Below are 21,393 nucleotides of genomic sequence, written 5' to 3' on the forward strand. Positions count from 1 at the left end.
GTGTTCCCAGTGGAATCTGAGGGACCCTGTGTCCATCCACTGTCCCCTTGGGTGGGGCTGGGATGCTCTGTGTTCCCAGTGGAATCTGGGGGACCCTGTGTCCCACCGCTGTGTCCTGCACTGTCCCCTCGGGTGGGGCTGGATGCTCTGTGTTCCCAGTGGAATCTGGGGGACCCTGTGTCCCACCGCTGTGTCCTGCACTGTCCCCTCGGGTGGGGCTGGATGCTCTGTGTTCCCAGTGGAATGTGGGGGACCCTCTGTCCCACCGCTGTGTCCATCCACTGTCCCCTCAGGTGGGGCTGGGATGCTCTGAGTTCGCGATGGGAATGGGGGGGACACTGCCCCAGCACGGTGCCACCTCTGCTGTGTCATCTGTGCCAGGATGGGACCAGGGTGCTCCGTGTTCCCAAGTGGAATGGGGGGACCGTGCCTCCCGTGCTTTGTCACCTGCCGGGACGCTCTGCATTCCCAGCGGGACCCGAGGGACGCTGCTTCCCGGGGCCGTGCCGCTGCACTCCATCGCCGCGCCGGGCCGCGTCCCGCCGGGCCAGTGTGTCCGGGCCGTGTCCGCGGTCTGTTCGCAATCAGCCCCGGAGCCGCGTGCGGCCGGGCCCGGTGCCAGCCCCAGGCTGCAGGAGGGGGAGCGGGAGCGGCGGCAGCCAGAGCGGGGAGCGCAGCCCGGCGAGCGGCCGCGGCAGCGGGACCGGGGCGGTGGCACCGGGGGACAGCAGCCCCGGGGGACGCGACACGGGGACATGGCGCGGCTGCTGCCGCTGCTGCTGCTCGCGGCGCTGGGCTGCGCGGCCAGGCAGGCGCCCCGGCGGCCGGCGGCGCGGGACGATGGAGCCGACGGTAATTCCCACCCTCGGGACCCCTTCCCGCCGCGGGCCGGCCCCGACCGGGCAGCTGGCCGGGCTCGGGGGCTGGGCGAGGGGCTGGGTGAGGCTCCTGCTCCTGGGGGCTACTCTGGTCCCAGCCCGGCCCCTCCAGCCCAGAGACCCCCGGCGAGGGGCTGCGCCAACCTGACGCTGGTCCTGGACAACTGGAAATTCGCCATCACATCCCAGCTGAGGAACCTGCTGCTGTCCGACCACCAGAGCGTGCTGCCCGACTACGGCCGGTGAGCGGCTGGGGGAGCCGGGGGTTCCTGCGGGGATATTGGGGGTCCCTGGGGGATACTGGGGGTCCCTGCGGGGATATTGGGGGTCCCTGGGGGATATCTGGGGTCCCCGTGGGGATATCTGGGGGGCTCTGCAGGGATATCTGGGGTCCCCGGGGGGATATTGGGGGTCCCCGGGGGGGATATTGGGGGTCCCTGCAGGGATATCTGGGGTCCTGAGGGGATACTGGGGGGCTCTGCAGGGATATCTGAGGTCCTGGGGGATATCTGGGGTCCCCGGGGGGATATTGGGGGTCCCTGCAGGGATATCTGGGGTCCTGGGGGGATACTGGGGGGCTCTGCAGGGATATCTGGGGTCCTGGGGGATATCTGGGGTCCCCGGGGGGATATTGGGGGTCCCTGCAGGGATATCTGGGGTCCCTGTGGGGATACTGGGGGGCTCTGCAGGGATATCTGGGGGTCCCTGCCCTTACGGCGCTGCCCCGCAGGATCCCGGCGCTCTCGGGGGCCCTGGACGAGCTGTACCGCGATTTCCGCGGCCTGAAGGAGCAGCTGGGCCGGCTCTCGGATCGCTTCGCCCACCTCGAAGCCTCCGTGGAGCGGCTGAGCCGGGCCCGGGGCGCCGCAGCCCCGCCGCGCCGGGGAGGGGTCCCGCAGAGCCCCCGCCGGGCCCCGCCGTGAGCGACCCCCGGGGCTCCACCGGGCCGGGGGGACAGGGACAGGGACAGGGCTCGGGGGGCTCAGAACGGGGGCGCCGCTTTGGGGGGGTTCGGGGGGCAGAGACATCGCTTGGGGGGCTCAAGCCGGGGGGGCTCAGGGTCATCGCTTGGGGGGCTCGGGGTCATCGCTTGGGAGGCTCAAGCCGGGGGGGCTCAGGGTCATCGCTTGGGGGGCTCGGGGTCATCGCTTGGGAGGCTCAAGCTGGGGGGCTCAGAGTCACAGGGTCATCGCTTGGGGGGCTCAAGCCGGGGGGCTCAGGGTCATCGCTTGGGGGGCTCAAGCCGGGGGGCTCAGGGTCACAATGTCATCGCCTGGGGGGCTCAGGGTCATTCCTTTTGGGGGACTCAGGCAGATTTTTGGGGGGTCCATCCCTGTGGGTCAGGGTCAGCTCGGGGGGGGTCTCTGCCCCCCTCGGGGGTCGCACCGGCCCCCCTCTCTCTCTGTCAATAAAGCCGCTGTCGCCAGCACCGCCTCGCTCCTTTCTCCCCCGTGCCGGGATGGGGGGGTCACTGCCCTCCCGGTACCGACCCCCCGAACCCGGTACACCCCACCGTGCCGGGATGGGGGGCGTCACTCCCCTCCCGGTACCGACCCCCGGGAGCCGCCCCCCGTGCCGGGGTGGGGGGGTCACTCTTGGGGCGGGGGTTCCTCCCCTCCCGGTACCGACCCCCGGAACCGCCCCCGTGCCGGGATGGGGGGGGGTTCACTCCCCTCCCGGTACCGCCCCCCGTGCCGGGATGGGGGTGTCACTCATGGGGCGGGGGTTCCTCCCCTCCCGGTACCGACCCCCTGGAGCCGCCCCCCCGCCCCGCGCCGCTTTACGGCCTGTCGTAAACTCCCCCCCGCCCATTGCGGCGGCCGCCGCGCAGCCGTAAAGCGGAGCCGCCCGCGCCCCCCGCCCGGTACCCGCGGCCCCTCCGGGAGGGATCGGGGGGGGCGGGATGGGGGGGAGAGGGGCGGGGGTTTGGGTGGGGGGCTGTGGGCCGGGCGGGGGTGGGGCTGGGGTGGGGGGCTGCCCGTGGAGTTTGGCTTGGGGGGGGCTGGGGGTCTCAGTATGGGGGGGGCTGTGGGACATGGCCTGGGGTACAAGGACTGTGGTGGGGGGGGGGTCGGGGGTGGGTCTGGGGTGTCTGGGGTACAAGGATTGTGATGTGGGGGGGTCCGAGTGGGTCTGGGGTACAAGGACTGTGATCTGGGGGGGTCTGGAGTACAAGGACTGTGATGTGGGGGGGTCTGGGGGTCTGGGGTACAAGGACTGTGATGTGGGGGGGTCTGGGGGGGTCTGGGGTACAAGGACTGTGATGTGGGGGGGTCTGGGGGTCTGGGGTACAAGGACTGTGATCTGGGGGGGTCTGGGGGGGTCTGGGGTACAAGGACTGTGATGTGGGGGGGTCTGGGGGTCTGGGGTACAAGGACTGCGATGTGGGGGGGTCTGGGGGCTGTGGAGGTGGGAATGAGGGGCTGGGGTTGATGCTTGGGAGGGGGCTGCTTGTGGGGCTGGGCCTGAGGGTCTCATTGGGGGGGAAGGGGCTGCGGGGCGCAGGGGTCTGTGTCACCACACGGTGCCCGCCGCTCGGGGGTCCCGGCTCAGCCCCCTCCCCCCGCGCCCAGGCTGGCACCATGGCACAGGTGGGGCACAGGGTGGATTACCTGGCCGGATTCTGCTGCCCGGTGGGGGGGCTGGTGGCGGGCAAGCCGCGGGTGCTGTGCCACGAGAACGAGATCTACCTCTCCAACGGCACCGAGTTCGTCTACGTGTACGACCAGGAGGGCAAAGTGCTCAAGGTGAGGGGCTGGGCAGGGTGGGGCTTCACTGTGCCCCCCATCCCGTGGGGACACCCCCCCAGTCCTGTCCCCGCTCCCTATCCCTGGATTCCCTCCGGCAGCATCCAACAAACAAACCCTGCAAGCAGCACCCTTTGCTGTGGGGTTTGTTGGGGTTTGGGGGCGCTGCCAGCTGGCCCCTGGCCCGGCCCTGTGGGACACGCGTTGGCTCAGGCTGCACAGGCTCGTTCCCCCCAGCACAGGGCCGTCTCTCCCCTCTCCCCCCGGGCCTGGCTGCTGTCACAGCGCCCTGACTGACACGCTGCTGCCTTTGTTAATTTGTTCTGATTATCATTTCTAAGAAATGCGCCGCTGTACGAGCGGGATCTGCCTCCCACACTGCGCTCCCGCTCGGCAAAGTAGAGCACGTACCCTGCTCCCTGTTTTCCTTCCCCTCGGGGAGCGGCGGTGACGGGCTGCCTCAGCCCCTCTCCCAGCCCCCTGCCCCGGCACAGCCAGCTGGGCGCTGCCCAGGGATCCCTTTGTCCTGGAAATCGCTCTGGATCCCCCTCTGCAGGGAGCCGCCTCGTCCCCACCGCCCCTGCGGGTGCCGTGGGAGGTGACATTTTCTTGTGTCCCCCCCCTGCCAGGCTGTGTTCCGCTGCCCCGACCAGGTGTGGCACGTGGAGCTGCTGCCCCAGCCCCGGCAGCTCTACATCCTGTGCGCCCACAGCGGGATCTACTGCGTGTCCCTGGAGCAGCAGAGCAGGTGAGCAGGGGTGTGACCCCATCCCGGGGCTGCCCTGCCCGTGAGGCTCCGCGTCCGTCTCTGGGTCCGTCTCTGGGTCCGTCTCTGCCGCTGCTAAAAGCTCTCCTGCAGGAGTTCCCTTCCCAGGGCCGGGCGAAGAGGCGGCCAAGGCACACGCTGGCTTCTCCCCGCGGCTTGGCTCAGAGCTCTCCCCCGTTTTCCCAAAGGTTAATGGAGCAGACGGACGGCGACGGCCAAGAAAGCGGCGGCCCTTCCGGCGTCTTCCCGGTGGAAGCGGACGCCTGCATCTTCCCCGACGCCAGCCTGAGCATGTTCACCCTGCTCAGCACCTTCGTCATCACGCTGGCCCAGGACGAGGGCAAGTGGTGGATGCGGCTGCACGAGCTGCCGCGCCCGGAGCAGGACGGGCCGCCGTACCGGCAGGTCAGCCAGGTGGAGTTCTGCCCCGGGAGCCCTCCCGGGGACGCGGGGGACGCGCCGCCCTCCTGCTTCCTGCCCGTGCTGTGCTGCGCGGCCGCGCCCGGCACGCAGGGGCTCTGGTGCTCGGGGGGCTTCGTGCTGGAGGAGCCCCTCTTCAGCCTCCTCTTCGGCATCGACGTGGCCCTGCTGGAGTCGCCCATGATCCTGTGCGGCTTCCCGGACGGGCAGCTCTGCTCCGTGCCCCTCAAAGCCCTCAGCTCCTCGCCCGCCGCCGACGGCTGCCGCGACGTGTCGGCGCCGGCGCCGCCCGTGAAGATCCTGCACCACCTGGAGGAGCCCATCGTGTTCATCGGGGCGCTGCGCACCGAGCGCCGCGCGGCCGACGACGACGACAACGACGACGAGCCGCCCGCGGGCGAGCCCGGCTGTGACTGCGTGGTGGCCGTGGGCCACTACGGGAAGATGGTGGCCGTGAAGGCGGATCAGCGGGAGGAGGCCACGGTGCCGGAGCTCAGGGAGTATTACCTGCGGGGGCCCATCCTGTGCGCCGCCTGCGGCAGCGGCTCCCGCATGTACTACAGCACCCACTCGGACATCTCCGCCGTCGACCTGGACTGGGCGGGCGACTCCTCGGACCCCGAGGACGCGGAGAGCGGCGCCGGCGTGCTGCCCCCCGTGCTGTCCCCGGCCAGCCTGAGCATCTGTAGCGTCGTGGCTCTTTCCTTGTCCTCTCGGGCCTCGGAAGGTACCGGGGGCAGCGGGGTGGGATCTCGCCTCTCCTCTCTGCAGCTCCGCGTGGGTCGGGCGGGGCTCCGTCTTTCATCCTTGTTGGCGCCCCTTGGTTTCAAGTTGTTGCTGTCCGTTGTGATTCCTGCTCTTCCCTGCCCATTCCCAGTCCCTCAGCTTGGCGTCGCAGGGACTGGCCGGCCCTGGCAGCTGTGGGCTCCCCGCGTGGGGCGGCCTGGGACAGCCCCGAGGCAGCTCGGATGAGGCTCCCTCCAAAAAGGGGGTGTTCGAGGTGCCTCTGGACTGGCTGCCCCACAGAGCTGCCTGTGCCACCAGCAGGGCCCCTGTGTGACAGCTGGGCGCTGCTGCCCTTGGCTGGGGAGTGGCAGGCACAGGGTGGTGTCCCCTCCTGGGGTCTGTGCGTGGGCAGGGTGTGCCGTGGTAATCCACGTCTGCCTCCATCGTATCCCACTGCCTCGGGGAGGCAGTGCCATGCTGCTCCCTGTGCCCCCCACCTCAGCCATGCAGGAAGGCCCTGCTCCTTTCCTGGCCCCTGTCCCACGCTGTCTGTGCCCGCAGGGGAGTCGGAGCTGTTGGCCCTGTCGGCCAAGGGCCGCCTCGTGTCCTGTGGGCTGTGCAGCCCCGAGGAGCCCGACGTGGAGCTGACCCCTGCTGAGATCGGCCGGAGGATCAAGGAGCTGCTCTCGGGCATAGGGGACACCTCGGAGAGGTAAAGGTGGCACCAAGCTCGGGGTTGTGCAGGTCATTGCCAGCAATTGATTATGGAGTCACAGAATGGTTTGGGTAAGAGGGACCTTAAAGCTCATCCCATTCCACCACCTGCCATGGGCAGGGACACCTTCCACTGTCCCAGGTTGCTCCAAGCCCTGTCCAGCCTGGCCTGGGACACTTCCAGGGATCCAGGGGCAGCCACAGCCTCTGTGGGCACCCTGTGCCAGGGCGTCATCCCCCTCAGAGAGAACAATTCCTTCCCAATATCCCATCTAACCCTGCCCTGTGGCAGTGGGAAGCCGTTCCTCTTTATCCTTCACTCCAGGCCCTTGTCCAAAGTGCCTCCCCAGCTCCCTTGGAGCTCCTTTAGGCACTGCAAGGGGCCCTTATGTCTCTCTGGAGCCTTTTTTTCTCCAGGCTGAACACCCCCATCTCTCCTCAAGCTTTTCTCTTGGAAAACTGCTCCATCATTTACCTTCCCAGGCTGGGAAGCCCCCCCCAGCCTCGATAATATAAAAGCAGTGTTTGAGGGCAGCCCCCTCCCATGGCACAGCCACCCCCAGCGCCGTGGGCGGGCTGGCAGCGGCAGCCATGGCAGCAGAAGGTGGCACGGGCAGGGTGCCAGGCGCCTGCCACGCGTGCCAAGCCGGCAGTAACAGGCAGGGCAGGCACATGCCTCCATCCTCCGTGGCTGGCTGCGTGTGGGGAGGGGCTGTGGGTGAGCCCCCCCTCCATCCACAGGGGGATTCCTGAGGTCTGGCTGTCCAGAGCCACTCCACGGGGTCAGCTCTGAGGGGAACCCGGATCTGTGGCTGCCACGGCAGCGAAGCTGGGGGCTCCCTGGGGTGGGATCATGGATCTGTGGCTGCCACAGCAGCGAAGCTGGGGGCTCCCTGGGGTGGGATCATGGATCTGTGGCTGCCACGGCAGCGAAGCTGGGGGCTCCCTGGGGTGGGATCATGGATCTGTGGCTGCCACGGCAGCGAAGCTGGGGGTTCCCTGTGGTGGGATCGTGCCAGGAGCAGCTCAGCTTGGCAGCACAGCGCCATCCCGGCGTCCCTCCCGTTGTTTTATCCCTGTCACGTTGTCCTTGCAGAGTGTCCTTCCTGAAGAAGGCCGTGGACCAGAGGAACCGAGCCCTGGCCAGCCTGAACCAGGTGATGAACGTGAGCGCGGCGCTGCTCTCCAGCCATGAGGGCCACAAGCCCATCGCCTGCACCGTCACTGCCAACTGGAGCTGCCTCCTGCTCCAGGACACCGTCACCATCTCCTGCTTGCTGGAAAACTGCAGCGAGTACAGCCTGGAGGAGGGCTGGACCCTCTGTGTCCAGCTCCTGGCCAGCCCCTGTGCCTTAGAGGAGGAATCCATGGATTCGGCCACCACCTTCACCTTCCCCATTGACCAGCTGCTCCCTGGCAGCAAGCGGGAGCTGACGCTGCCCCTCGGCCCCGCTGCGGACACCAAGCTGGACCTGCCTCTGACCATCTCCTGTGCCCTCTACTACAGTTTACGGGATATTTTGGGCAGCGGCTCCGACTCCTCCGAGGACCTGGATGACTTCCTGCCCGACGACTCGCCCCTGCTGTCCCCGGACAGAGAGGGGATCTGCCTGCCCCTCAGCCAGTGCACCATTGACATGCTCCAGTGCCTCCGTTTCGGGAGCAGCCCCCCCGGGCCCAGCGCCCCCCCTGCCCCCTCAGACCCCGTGGAGACCTTCCTCAAAGTGTCCCGGGAACAGACTGAACCCGAGGAGGGGAAAAGCCCGGCAGAGGAGAGCCTGCCCCCCTCGGCAGCATCCATCCGGGTGTCCTCGGAGCTGCTGAAAAATGCTCTCAAAACCTCGGAAACAGGTGGGTCCCTGGAGAGGAGCGTCCCAGGAGTGACAGAGGGGGTCCTGGGGCAGGGGTGCTGGCAGGGTGGCACTGTCACAGCCCCTCCCTTGGGTGCAGAGGGCTGTGTGACCCCACTGCCCTCACCACAGCCTTGGCACACGTGTGGCAGTGGCACGACTGAGCTCTGCGTGTCCCAGTGTGGGGGGGGTCCAGCCCGTGCTACCCCTGCCCCATCAGGGGCTGCCTCGGGCACACGCTGTCAGCGGTGTCACATCTCTGCTCTGTCCTTTGGTCCCCAGATGTCCCAGTTTGCTGCGCCACCCTGCGCTGGCTGTTGGCTGAGAACCCCGGGGCCGAGGCGCTGAGCAGCACGGAGGTGGCATCGGTGTGTGGCACGGCCCCCGACGGTGGCCACGTCCAGCTGCTCGTCCGAGAGGCAAGGAATGGGTTAGCCCTGAGGGAAGCTCCCTGTCCCACAAAGGCAGCTCCTTCCTGCAGCCAGGGAGATGAGTGGGTGCATGGCCACGCCGTTCTGACCCTCTCCTCTGGGCTGGACAGGCAGCATTCCCAGTCCGTTCCCCCAGTCCCGGGCTTCCCGAAGGCTGTGGTCATTTCTGTCCCTCTCCACACCTTCCCATTTCTTTGGTTCTAGAAAAAGCACTTGGATTTGGGTTGTAAATCCACCCCATGCAGAATTCCCCTCTGAAGGCACAGGGAAAACAGGGGTTTCTGCCCAGCTCTCCTGCCTTACCCCACCTGAGAGGCCCCCAGGTGCCTGGCACAGGTGGATTTGCACCTGAGAGCTCAGATGTCCCCAGGGTGATGAGTGACAGTGTTAATTCTGCCAGGGCTCACCTGGTAGCACCGGGCTGGAGGCAACTGCTCCTGGGGGGGTGGGAGGGTTTGGGGGTGTCTGGAGCCTTCTGGGGAACCTGGTGCCCGTGGGGAGGGGCTCTGGCCCCCCGCTGCCAGCGAGGGTGGCAGTGACACTGCTCTCGCTGTCCAGGTGGCCATGAATGACCTGAGCCCTGCGGGTCCCATCCAGGCTGTGGAGATCCTGATGGAGAGCCCGTCCCTGGCCCACATGTGCAGGACACACCACGCCGTCATCCGGCGCATCCAGGTACCCCCCTGGGCCAGGGGCACCCCAAGTGACCCCCCTGGGATGGAGCCTGGCGTGCAGTGGGGGGCGTTTCTGCGGCACCATGGTGTGACAGACCAGCACCAGCACCTGGGGGTCCCGGGTTTGGGGTTGGGCTGCCCTGAGATTGGGGCTCCCCAGGGCTCAGGCTCCCTGAGATTGGGAATTCCCAAGGTTGGGGCTACGAGGATCTGGGTGCTGCTGGAGCTGTGACTCCCAGAGCTGGGGGTGCCTGGGATTGGGGTCCCTGGGGCAGGGTGCTGCCAGCTCCCCCAGCACCCTCGCTCTGTCCCTCCCTGCCTCGCACAGGCGCTGGTGCTGGAGCAGGCGGCGCAGGGCTCGGGGCCCCCCGACCTCCGCATGCAGTACCTGCGTCAGATCCAGGCCAACCACGAGGTGAGCCCCCCGATCCCCTCCCCGTGGGGACCCCGCCACCAGCCCGGCCCTCACCCCCCTCCCTGTCCCGCAGATGCTGCTGAAGGAGGCGCAGAGCCTCCGGGACCAGCCGCCCCTGGGCGAGGAGGGGGCTGAGGGCTCTGCCACGGCCGAGAAGCTCCTGAACATCTACCGGCAGCTGCGGAACCCCAGCCTGGTCCTGCTGTGAGCGGGGGGCGGCCAGCCCGCCCCAAACCCCGCCGGCCGGGGGGGTGGGGGCCCACGGGAGAGCCCCCCACCTCACCCCACCCCAGCGGAGCAGGAGCGGGGCCGGCGGCGGTCCGGGCGGGGGGTGTGTCTGTGCGTGTTTCGTGGTCGTGTTGTCGGCAGCACCGGGAGGGTCTCGGGGCTCCGGTGGCGGAGCGGGGGCTCCTGGGCTGGCCCAGCCCCGTCCCGCCGCCCCCCAGCCCGGCCAGGCCGGGGGCAGCCCCCCGGGGCCGCGCTGTCTTGTGGATCCGTGGTAGTGTAGTGGCCGTGCCGAGCCGGGCCGGCCGCGGGCTGCGCCCCCCGAGCCGCCTTCAGGATCAGGACAAACAGGGTGCTGTGCCCGGGGGAGCCCCGGTTTCTGCTGGGCAGGGGAGGGGGTCTCCGCTCCCCCGTTGTTTCTATAAATGATCTCGTATCTCCATGCTGGTGCGGCGTGGTCCGGCCCCGGCCCCTCCCGCACCTCTCCACTGTCTGTAACTCTGTCGTCTGCCATGAAAACGATCCTGTTGCTCACCCCGTGCCTGGCTCCGTTCCTTTCCATCCTCCCCGAGGCTCCCGGCAGCTCTCGGGGTGGGGGTCTTCCACCGCCACCCCCCTGCTCCCCTGCCTGGCAGAGGAGCAGCCCCCTCGGGCTCCTGCCTGCAGCAGCTTTGCTTTGCTGACCCCCCGATCCCGTGCGGCACCCCTGGGGCTCCCTGCATCCCACTGGCCCCGGATCAGCCCTTTCCATGGGGTCTGTGCGCTTCTGCGAGGGAAACGGGGCCGGATCCCCACGGGAGGGAGGACGCGGTGGTGCCTGGGTGTGATCCAGGTGACTTTAATGCCGCGAGTCGCGGGGGCACAGCTGCCACCACCCCGCTGTGCCGGGGACAGGCGGGTGCCCGTGGGCAGGGCTGGGCTCCGGGGGGGTCTCTGGGGGTCAGTACTCCCAGAGCGTGGCCCGCAGCACGGACTCGCTGTCGGCACGCAGGGTCCCCGCGGGGTCCCCGCGCAGGTACCGCCCGTTCTTCCCTTTGATGGCCACGCGGCCCCGCTCCCGGAACTCGAAGAAGAAATCCTCGGACAGGTCCCCGTCGCTGCACACCGAGCCGCTGCTCGCCACGTACCAGTACTTGCCCCCCTGACCTGCAGGGAGCCCCAGGGGTGTCAGTGCAGGCCGGACGGACCCCCAGGGCCACCCCACCCCATCCCGTAGCCCACCCCCCACGCACCCACCTTGGATCTGGTAGGCGCCGTCGCTGAAGCTGATGTGGAAGACGTCGTAGACGGAGCGGTTGGAGTCGAGCAGGTTGGAGCCCCGGTGGTAGCAGACGAAGCCGTGCTCGCCCCGCAGCACCAGCATCGGGCGGTTGATCAGCTTCAGGGTGAACTCCTCGTCCTCCCCTGCGCGGCACGCAGCCCTCAGCACCCCGGGGCACCCCCCGTCCCCCCCGTGTCCCCCAGTACTCACCCACGGTGTCGCTGACGGCCGCCAGCTGCCCGTTCCTCTTGGTGCAGACGTAGCGGCCGTTGCTGGCGCGCAGGGCCACGCGCCGCCCGCGCCACTCGATGTCAAACATGGTGTTGGCAGCGCTGGTGACAGAGGGACGGCGTCAATCAGGGGTGCCCGCGTCCCCCCAAACCATCCCTCCACCCTGCACCACAGCCTCACTCACATTTCGGTGGCCACGGCCTGGATGCCCCCGTGGGCCACCAGGGTCCAGTAGCTGCCGGTGTTGGTGTGGAGGCTGCACTTGTTGGTGTCGCGGTCGATCTGCAGCTGGAAGGTCTCGTGGTTCAGCTCCTCGTCCTGGTTTGCTGAGACATTCACACCTGGGGGAGGGTGGATGTTGGTGCTGGTCCTGCTCCGGACGTGAGCACCGGTCACGCTCCTGCCATCAGTGCCACGCCTGCTCCAGTAGCTGGCACCGGTCCTGTCCCGGCCCTGGGCAGCAGCCTCAGTCTGGCCACGGTCACTGATCCCACTTGGGGATTGGCACCAGTCCTGCTCCAGTCATCATCGGTGACCCCGCTCTGGCCATTGTCACCAATCCCAACCCAGCCACAGGCACCAATCCCACTGAGCCCTTGTCACCAGTCGCACTCGGGCCAGCAGGACCAATTCCCACCCAGCCCATTGTCACTGTCCCATTCCAGCCACTGGCACCCATCCTATTGCAGCCATGGGTATCGGTTCCACTCTGCTGGCTCTTGTCACCAAACCCCTCTGGCCACGGTCACCGATCCCGCTGCGGCCATTGGCAGCGATCCTGCTCTGGCCAGCAGGACCGATCCCATTCCAGCCATTGTCCCACGCCACCGTCACCGCCGCTGCCCCACAGCCACCCTCCCCCTCCCCCCCAATCCTCCCGCGAACAATTGTGCTAATTGGGCTGGTTAATCAGCTTGTCACCGCCGTGTCCATCTGGTCACAAACCCCTATTTATAGCTGGTCCCCCTCGTCACCCGGCACTAAGCTGCTTGGCACAGGGGTGGCACCGTCCCTGGGGGGCACCTGGGGGCGAGTGGGGTCCCTCGGGTCTCGAACGAGGGGTTCTGCTCACCTGTGGTCACGTGTGTGCACACGGGGCGTGGCGTGCACGGGCACACGCGTGAACCTGTGGCCGCTGCGGGGAGCGTGGCACACCTGTGTGTGTGTGTGTGTGTGCACGTACACACCTGTGCACACCCACAGCCCTGCACGCATCCACAGAGCCCCGCACACGCACACACGTGTGCACACACACACCCACGCCTTCCCCCCAGCCCTGCCCACCCCACAGCGGCTCCCACTCCGTCCTCACTGACCTCAGCCCCCCCAGGCAGACAGGACCCCCGTGTCCCCGGGATGTGGCTGTAGGATGCCCCCCAGGCAGGCACAGCGCTGTGGGCGGGGGTCCCAGGGGTGCTCCCACGGAGCTGTGGGGGTCCCTGGGTGGGCAGGGAGCGGGCAGGGAGCGTGGGGAGCTCTTACCCTGCCGGATGGAGACGTATCTGCCGTTGGCCGCCGTGAACACCACCTGGGGGTGACTCTCCTCCAGATCGAAGAGTTCATCTTTGCCCGGCTTGGAGCTGCGGCCGGATTTGAGGGTGCCGGTGGGCCCGGTGGGCGCCAGGTACTTCCCGTCGCAGTCCTTGAACGCCAACTTGCCGGCCTTGAACTCGAGGGTGTAGCCGGTGCCGGCGCCGGGCTCGGGCACCAAGGTGCCGTCGCAGCGCAGGTAGCGCTCGTCGGCCGTGCGCAGGCTGTACTTCTTGTCCTGGAAGCAGAGCGTGATGAGCGCGTCCACCCCCCAGGGCAGGTTGCTGTCGGTGGCGATCTCGTCCTCGTGGGCGCTCAGGTGGGCGTAGCGGCGGCGGCTGACGCTCAGCAGGTTGGCCTGGGGGTGCATGGCCAGGTGCACGGTCCAGAGCTCGCCCTCGGTCACGCTGGGGGCGAAGCAGGACAGCCGGTCCTCGCGGCCCCCGAAGAAGCGCCGGTGCGGGGCCGACTGCAGCGCCCAGCGCCCGTCCGACTGCGTGATGATGCTGAAGCCTTCGTCCCGGCCCGGCTGCTCCGCCTCGCAGCGCACCTTCCCGTCCTTGTCGGCGCCCAGGTAGCGGCCCAGGTGGCTCTTGAGGAAGACGATGGAGCTGTCGGCTTCATCCTGCTCCAGCGTCCAGATCTGCTTGCGCTTCAGGCTGGGCGCCGAGGCGTTCACCTTGTAGCCGAAGCTCTCCGCCGTCAGGTAGCGGCTCTCGCAGTTGATCAGCCCGAACTGGATCTTCAGCACCTGGTGGATCCCATTCGTTGGCATCTTCCGCCGAGGCGGGGCGGCCCCCGGGGGCCGGCGGGGGCTCCCCGGCGCTGCCGAGCCCGGGCGTCGCGGCGGGGCCGGACGGAGCGCCCGCGGCAGGGGCGGCTGCGCTGCCCCGGACCCACGGAGCGGGACGGGGCCCCGGGGGGCTGCGACCCGTTCGATTACCCGCGGCTGGGATTAGAGACCGGCCGGCTTGCGATGGGCACCGGGGGCGCCCGGGCGAGGGGGCACCGCGGCAGCCCCCGGCCACGCCACCGTCCCTCGCCGCGGCCCCGTCCTGCTGTGGCGGAGCCGCGGGTGGAAAACTTGGGCGGGAACCCGATCCGGGCCGGCGTATCCGTTCCGATCCCGGCGGGTTAAGGTTACCGGCCCCTCTGATTCAGCAGCGGGTCACCTCCAGCCGCGCCGCCTCCCGGCCAGCCCCTAAGCGCCTTTTCCAATTAGCCAGGCATTTTGATTAGTGTAAACCTTTTATCCTGCTTTGGGGCCCTTGGCCTCCATCTGTCCTGCGGCCCCAAATCCCTCCTGCAGCTGTGGATCGGGGTCACGGACGCCCCCGAGCCTCCGAGCCAACCCCCGGGCCGCGGGCTCCTTCGGGGCTGAGCCCGCCGGGAGCTCAGGACAGAGATTGGGGGTCCGGCCCTTGGGGGGGGGGACAGGCGAGGATGGGGGCGTGGGGGCAGGAGGGGACAGCGGTGTAGGGGACAGTCCCCACTCCAACCCCAGCCCTGCTGGGACCCCCGGCCTCGGCCACGCTCCACTGGGGTCCCCGGGGACCGGCGGGGACGGGCTCTGCCACCACCCGGGCCCCCCGAAGCGCCCCGACCCCCGTGCCGGGGTGCGGCCGTGCCGCGGCGATGCCCCGCGGCTCCGGTGTCAGCCCGGTGCCCGGTTATTGTTGCCGCAAGCAGCCCCAGCTTTGGTTGCTCATGACTTTTTCATGCCGGGCTGGCGCTGCCCGCGCCGGGGGGTGCCGAGGCCCCCCGAGCCGCGACACCCGAGCCGCGCCCGCTGTAACTGACCCCCGAAACGGAGCCGGCTCGGCTTTCGGCCCACGCCGGGGGGGAATAAGTGGGTCAGGGTCCTGGGGGGCCCGGGGGGGGGGCCGGGGGGACCCGCGTGGCTCTCGGCGGGTGCCCGCCGGCACCTGCCCGGCAGCGCGGCCGGGAGCGGCATTTATACATGCCGGCCCCCCTGCCCCCCCGGCGGGGTCAGGTTCCCATCGGGGGGGGCCCTGGGCGCTGTCCCACGGGCACAGCGCGTCCCTGCGTCCCCCCGGCCTGGGGACAGCCAGACCCCTCCCCACGGAGGGCTGGTGGCACCGCACGTGCTCGTGACGACCCCTCCGGGCACCGCGGGGGGCCGGGGTGGGTGTCCCCTCCGGGTGGGTGTCCCCTCCGGGTGGGTGACACCTCCGGCTGGGTGTCCCCTCCGGGTGGGTGTCCCCTCCGGGTGGGTGACATCTCCGGGTGGGTGACCCCCCCGATCTCCACCCAACCCCCTTGCCAGGAGGAAAATGGGGGTGCTGGGCTGCCAGGGGGGTCCCCAGCCCGCAGCACTGGTGGGGGGCTGGCAGAAGGGAAGGGGGGGTTCAGCTGTGCCCCACACGCCCCTGGGGGGTCAGGAAGGGTCTTGGAGTGGGGGTCGTGGTCAGGAGGGTGTGGGGGCGCTGATGGGGGGAGCCCCTCCTGGTTTCCATCTAGGGAGGGGGACGGGGCTGTTGCGCCACCCCGGGGGTCCCAGACCCTGGTAGGGGGGTGGCAGAGGGATGGGGGGGCCTCAACCGTGCCCCAGCAGCCCGGGGGTGTCAGGGCAGGGGCTCGGGGGGGCCGGTGGGGGAGCAGGAGGGGAATCGGGGACCCGCGAGGTGGGACCTGCCCATCCCATCCCATCCCATCCCATCCCATCCCATCCCATCCCATCCCATCCCATCCCATCCCATCCCATCCCATCCCATCCCATCCCACCCCATCCCTCCGCCCATGCGCACGGGCAGCGCGGACGGACGGACGGACGGACAGACAGCGGGCGGCGGGGCGTGCCGGGGGTGGTGCCTTCCTCCTCCTCCTCTTCCTCCTCTTCCTCCTCCTTTTCCTCCTCCTCCTCCTCGTCCTCCCGCCCCTGCCCCTCCCTGCCCGGCCCTGCCCTCCCTGAGTCACGGCTGGGGGCGGCCCCGGTGCCGTGTCCGAGCGGGGGCTGCGGCCGGGATGTCCCCCGGGGACCCGCGGGGTGTCACCTGCGCAGCCCCCCCGAGCCACACCCCCCCGGGACCCTCCGTGTCCCACCACGGTCCGGCTCGGGGACACGAGACCCCCGGAGCTGTGCCGGGACCCTCCGGACCCCCGTCACCCCCCACCCCGAGGCCATCCCGACTCTGCGCCCCGACAGTCCCCGTGTCACCCATGGCGGTGGCACCGGGAGCTGCCGGGAGGGGCTGGGACGTGGGGACGGCACTGCCGTGGGCCTGGGTGGCACCGGAGCTGGCGTGGGTGGCCGTGCGTGGCCTCTGGCCCTGGCACGGCACCTGGCACGACAGGCGGCTGCTCGGGATGCTGCGCGGCCAGCGTGACACGGGACATCGGCTGCCCGACGTGACACGGCCGCTTGACACGGGGTGTGGCTACCTGGCACGGGGTGTGGCTACCTGGCACGGGGTGTGGCTGCCCGGATGGGTACATGGCTACCTGGTGTGGAGCCTGGGCCCCTGGCACAGCTGTGCCCACCTGACACGGGGTGTGCCTGCCTGCGGTGGTGCCAGGCTACCTGTGGTGGTGCCAGGCTACCTGATGTGGTGCCAGGCTACCTGAGGTGGCACATGGCTACCCGAGGTGGTCCATGGCTACCTGCAGTGGTGCATGGCCACCTGATGTGGGATGTGGCACCTGACACAGCGCATGGCATGGGGCGTGGCTACCTGTGCCCCCTGCACGGCCGCCCAGGCCCGGGCACACACCCGGCTGGCCCTGCACGGGTGGTGACCGTGCCCCCCGTGGCAGGGGCGCCCCCGAGGGAAAGGGGCTCGGGCACGGGGAGCAGCCAGGCCGGGGTGGCTCCGGCTGGGCTGTCCCCGGGGTCACCGGCATGTCACCTCAGGGGTGCGGTGGCCGTGGGGAATGTGGGGGCTGGGGGGTGCTGTACCCCGGGAGAGCTGTCACCGCTGGGACACGCAGTGTCACCTGGGGGGTGCTGTACCCCAAGAGGAGCTGTCACCTCTGGGACACGCAGTGTCACCTGGGGGGTGCTGTACCCCGAGAGGAGCTGTCACCTCTGGGACATGCAGTGTCACCTGGGGGGTGCTGTACCCCGAAGGGAGCTGTCACCTGGGGGACACACAGTGTCACCTGGGGGGTGCTGTATCCCGAGGGGAGCTGTCACCTCTGGGACTGGCAGTGTCACCTGGGGGGTGTGCACCCCGAGGGGAGCTGTCACCTCTGGGACTGGCAGTGTCACCTGGGGGGTGCTGTACCCCGGGAGAGCTGTCACCTGGGGGACACACAGTGTCACCTGGGGGGTGCTGTACCCCAAGGGGAGCTGTCACCTCTGGGACACGCAGTGTCACCTGGGGGGTGCAGGGCACAGCAGGGCTGCACCGGGGGTCCCCAATGCTGTGGGTGGGGGGGGCATGGCTGGGGGGTCCCGGGTGGGGGTGCAGGACCCACGGTGGGGGGGGTGCAGGTGGGAAAGGGGGGTGCCAGTGCCAGGTGGGGGTGCAGGTGCCATGGATGGGGGGTCCCGGTGTCGGGGTGCAGGTGCCATGGATGGGGGGTTCCCGGTGCCCGGGTGCGGGGTGCAGGTGCCATGGATGGGGGGGGGTCCCGGTGTCGGGGTGCAGGTGCCATGGATGGGGGTTCCCGGTGCCGGGGTGCGGGGTGCAGGTGCCATGGATGGGGGTTCCCGGTGCCGGGGTGCGGGGTGCAGGTGCCATGGATGGGGGGTCCCGGTGCCGGGGTGCAGGTGCCATGGATGGGGGGGGTCCCGGTGCCCGGGGGGGTGCACGTGCTGCCCGGTGCTGCCCAGGGTGGGGGGCGCGGTCCCAACTTGGGGGTGCGGGGCCAGGCCCGGCCAGGCCCGCGGCGGCCCGGCAGTCCCGGAGGCGCTGCCGGGAGGGGCTCCGGAGCTGCCCGGGGCCGGGCGCTGCCGCCGGGATCGGGGGGTCCCGCCGGAGCCGGGGGTCGCCCCCCCCGCACCCCCCCGCCCCATGCAGGTTCCGGGGTGCCGAGGGGCGGGGCCAGCCCGGCAGCCGCCCCACGTGGCCTGGGCCGCGCCAGCCAATGAGAGCGCCTGTTTCTGAAAGATCTCCATATATGGCGATGTTCTCGGCCGAGGAGGCGGGGCTCTCGCCCCCCGGGTATAAAAGCGCGGGGCTGGCAGCCGTGCGGTCTCACTCAGCCGGCGGCAGCGGACCAGGCGGCACCGTCACCGCAGCGCCCTCAGAAGCGACCCCCGCGCAGCAGGTACCGCACGGCCCCGCGCCGCGCCCCCGCCGCGCCTTTGCCCGCATTCCCCGGGGGCCGGGGTGGGCGGTTTTTACCACGATCGGTTCCGCTCGGCGCCGCCGCGGGCCGCGGCCGAGCAGCGCGTGTCCTCCCCCCCTCGCCCCCCACCCCCCCCGCGCCGCGTTGGGATGGTGTCGGCCGTGGGTGCGGGCCGGTGGGGGTGTGAGGGGGGGCTGCGTCGCGATTGGTGGAGGCGGCGGGTGACGTCAGCGCGCGGGAGATTCAAACGGGCTATTCAAACGGAAGAAACCATCGGGGCGCAGTAGCGGGGGGGGGCCGGGCATGGCCCGGCGCCAGCGGCGCCTCCCGGGGCCGCGGCGGGCGCTGACCCGGCCCTTCCCTTCCTCCCTCCCGCCGCAGCCTCCGCCATGGAAGAGGAAATCGCCGCCCTCGTCATCGACAATGGCTCCGGCATGTGCAAGGCCGGTTTCGCCGGAGACGACGCTCCCCGCGCCGTGTTCCCCTCGATCGTCGGCCGCCCCCGGCACCAGGTGAGGCGGGCGGGGAGTCGGGCTGGGCCGGGCCGGGCCGGGCCCGGGGGCGGCGCTGACTCACCCGGTGCCGCCGTCTCTCGCAGGGTGTCATGGTGGGCATGGGGCAGAAGGACAGCTACGTGGGGGACGAGGCGCAGAGCAAGAGGGGCATCCTGACCCTCAAGTACCCGATCGAGCACGGCATCGTCACCAACTGGGATGACATGGAGAAGATCTGGCACCACACCTTCTACAACGAGCTGCGCGTGGCCCCCGAGGAGCACCCGGTGCTGCTCACAGAGGCTCCCCTGAACCCCAAGGCCAACAGAGAGAAGATGACGCAGGTACCGTGTTCTCTCCGCCCACGGGCCCCCCTCACTCATTTCCTTCACGAATCTTCCTTGTTACATCTGAAACCTGAATTTTTTGTTCTCTTTTTTTTTTTTTGTTTTGTTTCTCCCGACATTTTCAGGGTTCTGTTCTCCTGGCATTTCTCCCCTGACGCCTCAGGTTCTTTCATTTGTGTTTCTGCCTGCATCCTTTGGCTTTTCCCTTCACACACCGGGGTTGCTCTGCATGCAGCATGTGTGTTCTAACACGAGTGCGCACACCCGGCCGCGGGCTCGCCGCTCACTGCCTCTTCCCCTCCTTACAGATCATGTTTGAGACCTTCAACACCCCGGCCATGTACGTGGCCATCCAGGCCGTGCTGTCCCTCTATGCCTCCGGCCGCACCACGGGCATTGTCATGGACTCCGGGGACGGTGTCACCCACACCGTGCCCATCTACGAGGGCTACGCCCTGCCCCACGCCATCCTGCGCCTGGACCTGGCCGGCCGCGACCTCACCGACTACCTCATGAAGATCCTCACCGAGAGGGGCTACAGCTTCACCACCACGGCCGAGCGCGAGATCGTGCGCGACATCAAGGAGAAGCTGTGCTACGTGGCGCTGGACTTCGAGCAGGAGATGGCCACGGCCGCCTCCTCCTCCTCGCTGGAGAAGAGCTACGAGCTGCCCGACGGGCAGGTGATCACCATCGGCAACGAGAGGTTCCGGTGTCCGGAGGCGCTGTTCCAGCCTTCCTTCCTGGGTGCGTGTGGGGCGGGGCCGCAGGGGGGGGAGGGAGGGTCCCTCGGGGGGTCCGAGTGGCGCTGGTGGGGTGCTGGGTGGCAGAAAGGCGTCTCAGATTATTCTGGCACTAACGAACCCGCTTTTCTGCTCCAGGGATGGAATCCTGCGGCATCCACGAGACCACCTTCAACTCCATCATGAAGTGCGACGTGGACATCAGGAAGGACCTGTACGCCAACACGGTGCTGTCCGGGGGCACCACCATGTACCCGGGCATCGCCGACCGCATGCAGAAGGAGATCACGGCGCTGGCTCCCAGCACCATGAAGATCAAGGTGGGCACGGGGCCGGGGCCCGGGCGGGCGGGCGCGGGGGGCCGCGGCAGCTCTGACCCCGTGCGTGTCTCCCGGTGCAGATCATCGCCCCGCCCGAGCGCAAGTACTCCGTGTGGATCGGCGGCTCCATCCTGGCCTCGCTCTCCACCTTCCAGCAGATGTGGATCAGCAAGCAGGAGTACGACGAGTCCGGGCCCTCCATCGTGCACCGTAAATGCTTCTGAACGGACTGCGGGCCCCGCAGCCGCCCCGCGCCCGGGAGGCGCGCCCAGGCATCCACACACCTCACGCCAGCCTCCTGCAACTGGAATAAGCCTTCTTCCAAAAGCACCCCGCCCTCGGGAAGCCGCGCCGCCGCCGGGCGCGCCGTCGCTCGGTTCGACCTTGTCGTGGCCGGGTTAGCCGGGCCCTGAGCTCGTACCCTGTACGGATCGGCCCCGAGCCCGGGGCTCCCCGATCTCGGGGTCCCCCGCACTGACAGCGGCCCCGGGCCCGCTCTGTACAGGGTATGGGGAGCCAGACGTGTCCGTGCATCCCGTGTGGAATATTCCAGGTTTCCTGTAGAGGCTGGTAGGAGTCCATCGAGAATTTTTTTTTTCACCGTTTCTAGCAAGGTTGGGAAAAAAAAAAAAAACAAAAATACAAAACATATCGCATCCGAGCCTTACACCCCTCCTCATCCTCCTCCTCCCCTGATCCGCCACGGGGCTCGAGTTCCTCAACCCCGAGTCGCTGAAACTCTGCATTTACACCTGTAAATTTCTGCATTGTTTTAATTTATGTCAGATAATTTTTTTTTCTTTAGTTATTTTCTTTTTTTTTTTTTTTTGTACGTTGCCTTAATGTTCTCACGTGACGGTAGGAAAACAAACAAAAAAGAACCAAAACTTGTTTAAAAAAATCATCCGAAAAGTTGAGAAATTGTAACGCCCAACAACACTTCATTGTGTAAGGAAAATAAAATGATAAAAAGCTGCAGTAACTCCAGCTGGGTTTGTGTGTCGGGGGGGATCGGGTGGGGTTTTGGGGTTAAAAATCAATGTTCTGGGGCCAGGGGCTGGGTGTTGGCCTGGGCTGCTGCCCCCCAGCCCTGCGCCTGCCTGGGGGGCTCCAGCTCTTCTCTCCCCCAGTGCCCCAAGGGGTGGGGTTCCCCTTGGGGACACCCCAAAGCCCCCTGGGCGTGTCCCCAGCCCCACGGGTGACAGGTGACCATGGGAGGGGTGGCCAAAGGGGACACAGCAGCTGGGCAGGGGGTCCTGTCCCAGGGGTCCCTTGGGTGGCACTGTCCCCTCTGTGCCAGGGACACCCCGGGGCTGGGGTCCCCTGGGACAGCCCCAGTGCAGGTGGGGGTCCCTTGGGGGTCCCCTC

General features: G+C 68.7%; 4 protein-coding genes across 5 annotated transcripts; 3 read left to right on the forward strand and 1 right to left on the reverse strand.

The window, feature by feature from the left end:
• The first annotated feature begins 320 nt into the window (after positions 1–320).
• LOC119709608 lies at positions 321–1,854 on the forward strand. The gene is made up of 3 exons (XM_038157581.1): positions 321–852; positions 991–1,120; positions 1,609–1,854. Exons 1-3 carry the CDS (start codon positions 321–323, stop codon positions 1,799–1,801), a joined length of 855 nt encoding a protein of 284 aa, XP_038013509.1. The 3' UTR covers positions 1,802–1,854.
• An 836-nt stretch (positions 1,855–2,690) lies between these two features.
• On the forward strand, positions 2,691–10,380 carry FAAP100 (FA core complex associated protein 100). 2 transcript variants are annotated; one of them, XM_038157462.1, is made up of 10 exons: positions 2,691–2,742; positions 3,452–3,625; positions 4,255–4,373; positions 4,580–5,538; positions 6,099–6,249; positions 7,348–8,102; positions 8,384–8,520; positions 9,091–9,207; positions 9,535–9,621; positions 9,695–10,380. In XM_038157462.1, the coding sequence occupies exons 2-10, from the start codon at positions 3,461–3,463 to the stop codon at positions 9,827–9,829; spliced, it is 2,625 nt and encodes an 874-aa protein (XP_038013390.1). In that variant the 5' UTR covers positions 2,691–2,742; positions 3,452–3,460; the 3' UTR covers positions 9,830–10,380. The 2 variants fall into 2 exon arrangements, with proteins under 2 accessions (XP_038013390.1, XP_038013391.1); XM_038157463.1 differs by lacking the exon at positions 2,691–2,742 and having other exon boundaries at positions 3,341–3,625; positions 8,384–8,469.
• A 281-nt stretch (positions 10,381–10,661) lies between these two features.
• Positions 10,662–15,000, reverse strand: FSCN2 (fascin actin-bundling protein 2, retinal). Its single transcript, XM_038157464.1, has 5 exons — positions 12,821–15,000; positions 11,523–11,679; positions 11,318–11,439; positions 11,083–11,250; positions 10,662–10,992 (listed from the first exon to the last, which is right to left on the reverse strand). Exons 1-5 carry the CDS (start codon positions 13,641–13,643, stop codon positions 10,787–10,789), a joined length of 1,476 nt encoding a protein of 491 aa, XP_038013392.1. The 5' UTR covers positions 13,644–15,000; the 3' UTR covers positions 10,662–10,786.
• Positions 15,001–17,973: 2,973 nt separating this feature from the next.
• Positions 17,974–21,007, forward strand: ACTG1 (actin gamma 1). The gene is made up of 6 exons (XM_038157230.1): positions 17,974–18,100; positions 18,503–18,633; positions 18,720–18,959; positions 19,271–19,709; positions 19,844–20,025; positions 20,106–21,007. Exons 2-6 carry the CDS (start codon positions 18,511–18,513, stop codon positions 20,247–20,249), a joined length of 1,128 nt encoding a protein of 375 aa, XP_038013158.1. The 5' UTR covers positions 17,974–18,100; positions 18,503–18,510; the 3' UTR covers positions 20,250–21,007.
• The last annotated feature ends 386 nt before the right edge of the window (positions 21,008–21,393 follow it).

Source organism: Motacilla alba, chromosome 18 (genome assembly GCF_015832195.1).
Source record: "Motacilla alba alba isolate MOTALB_02 chromosome 18, Motacilla_alba_V1.0_pri, whole genome shotgun sequence".
NCBI lineage: Eukaryota > Metazoa > Chordata > Aves > Passeriformes > Motacillidae > Motacilla > Motacilla alba.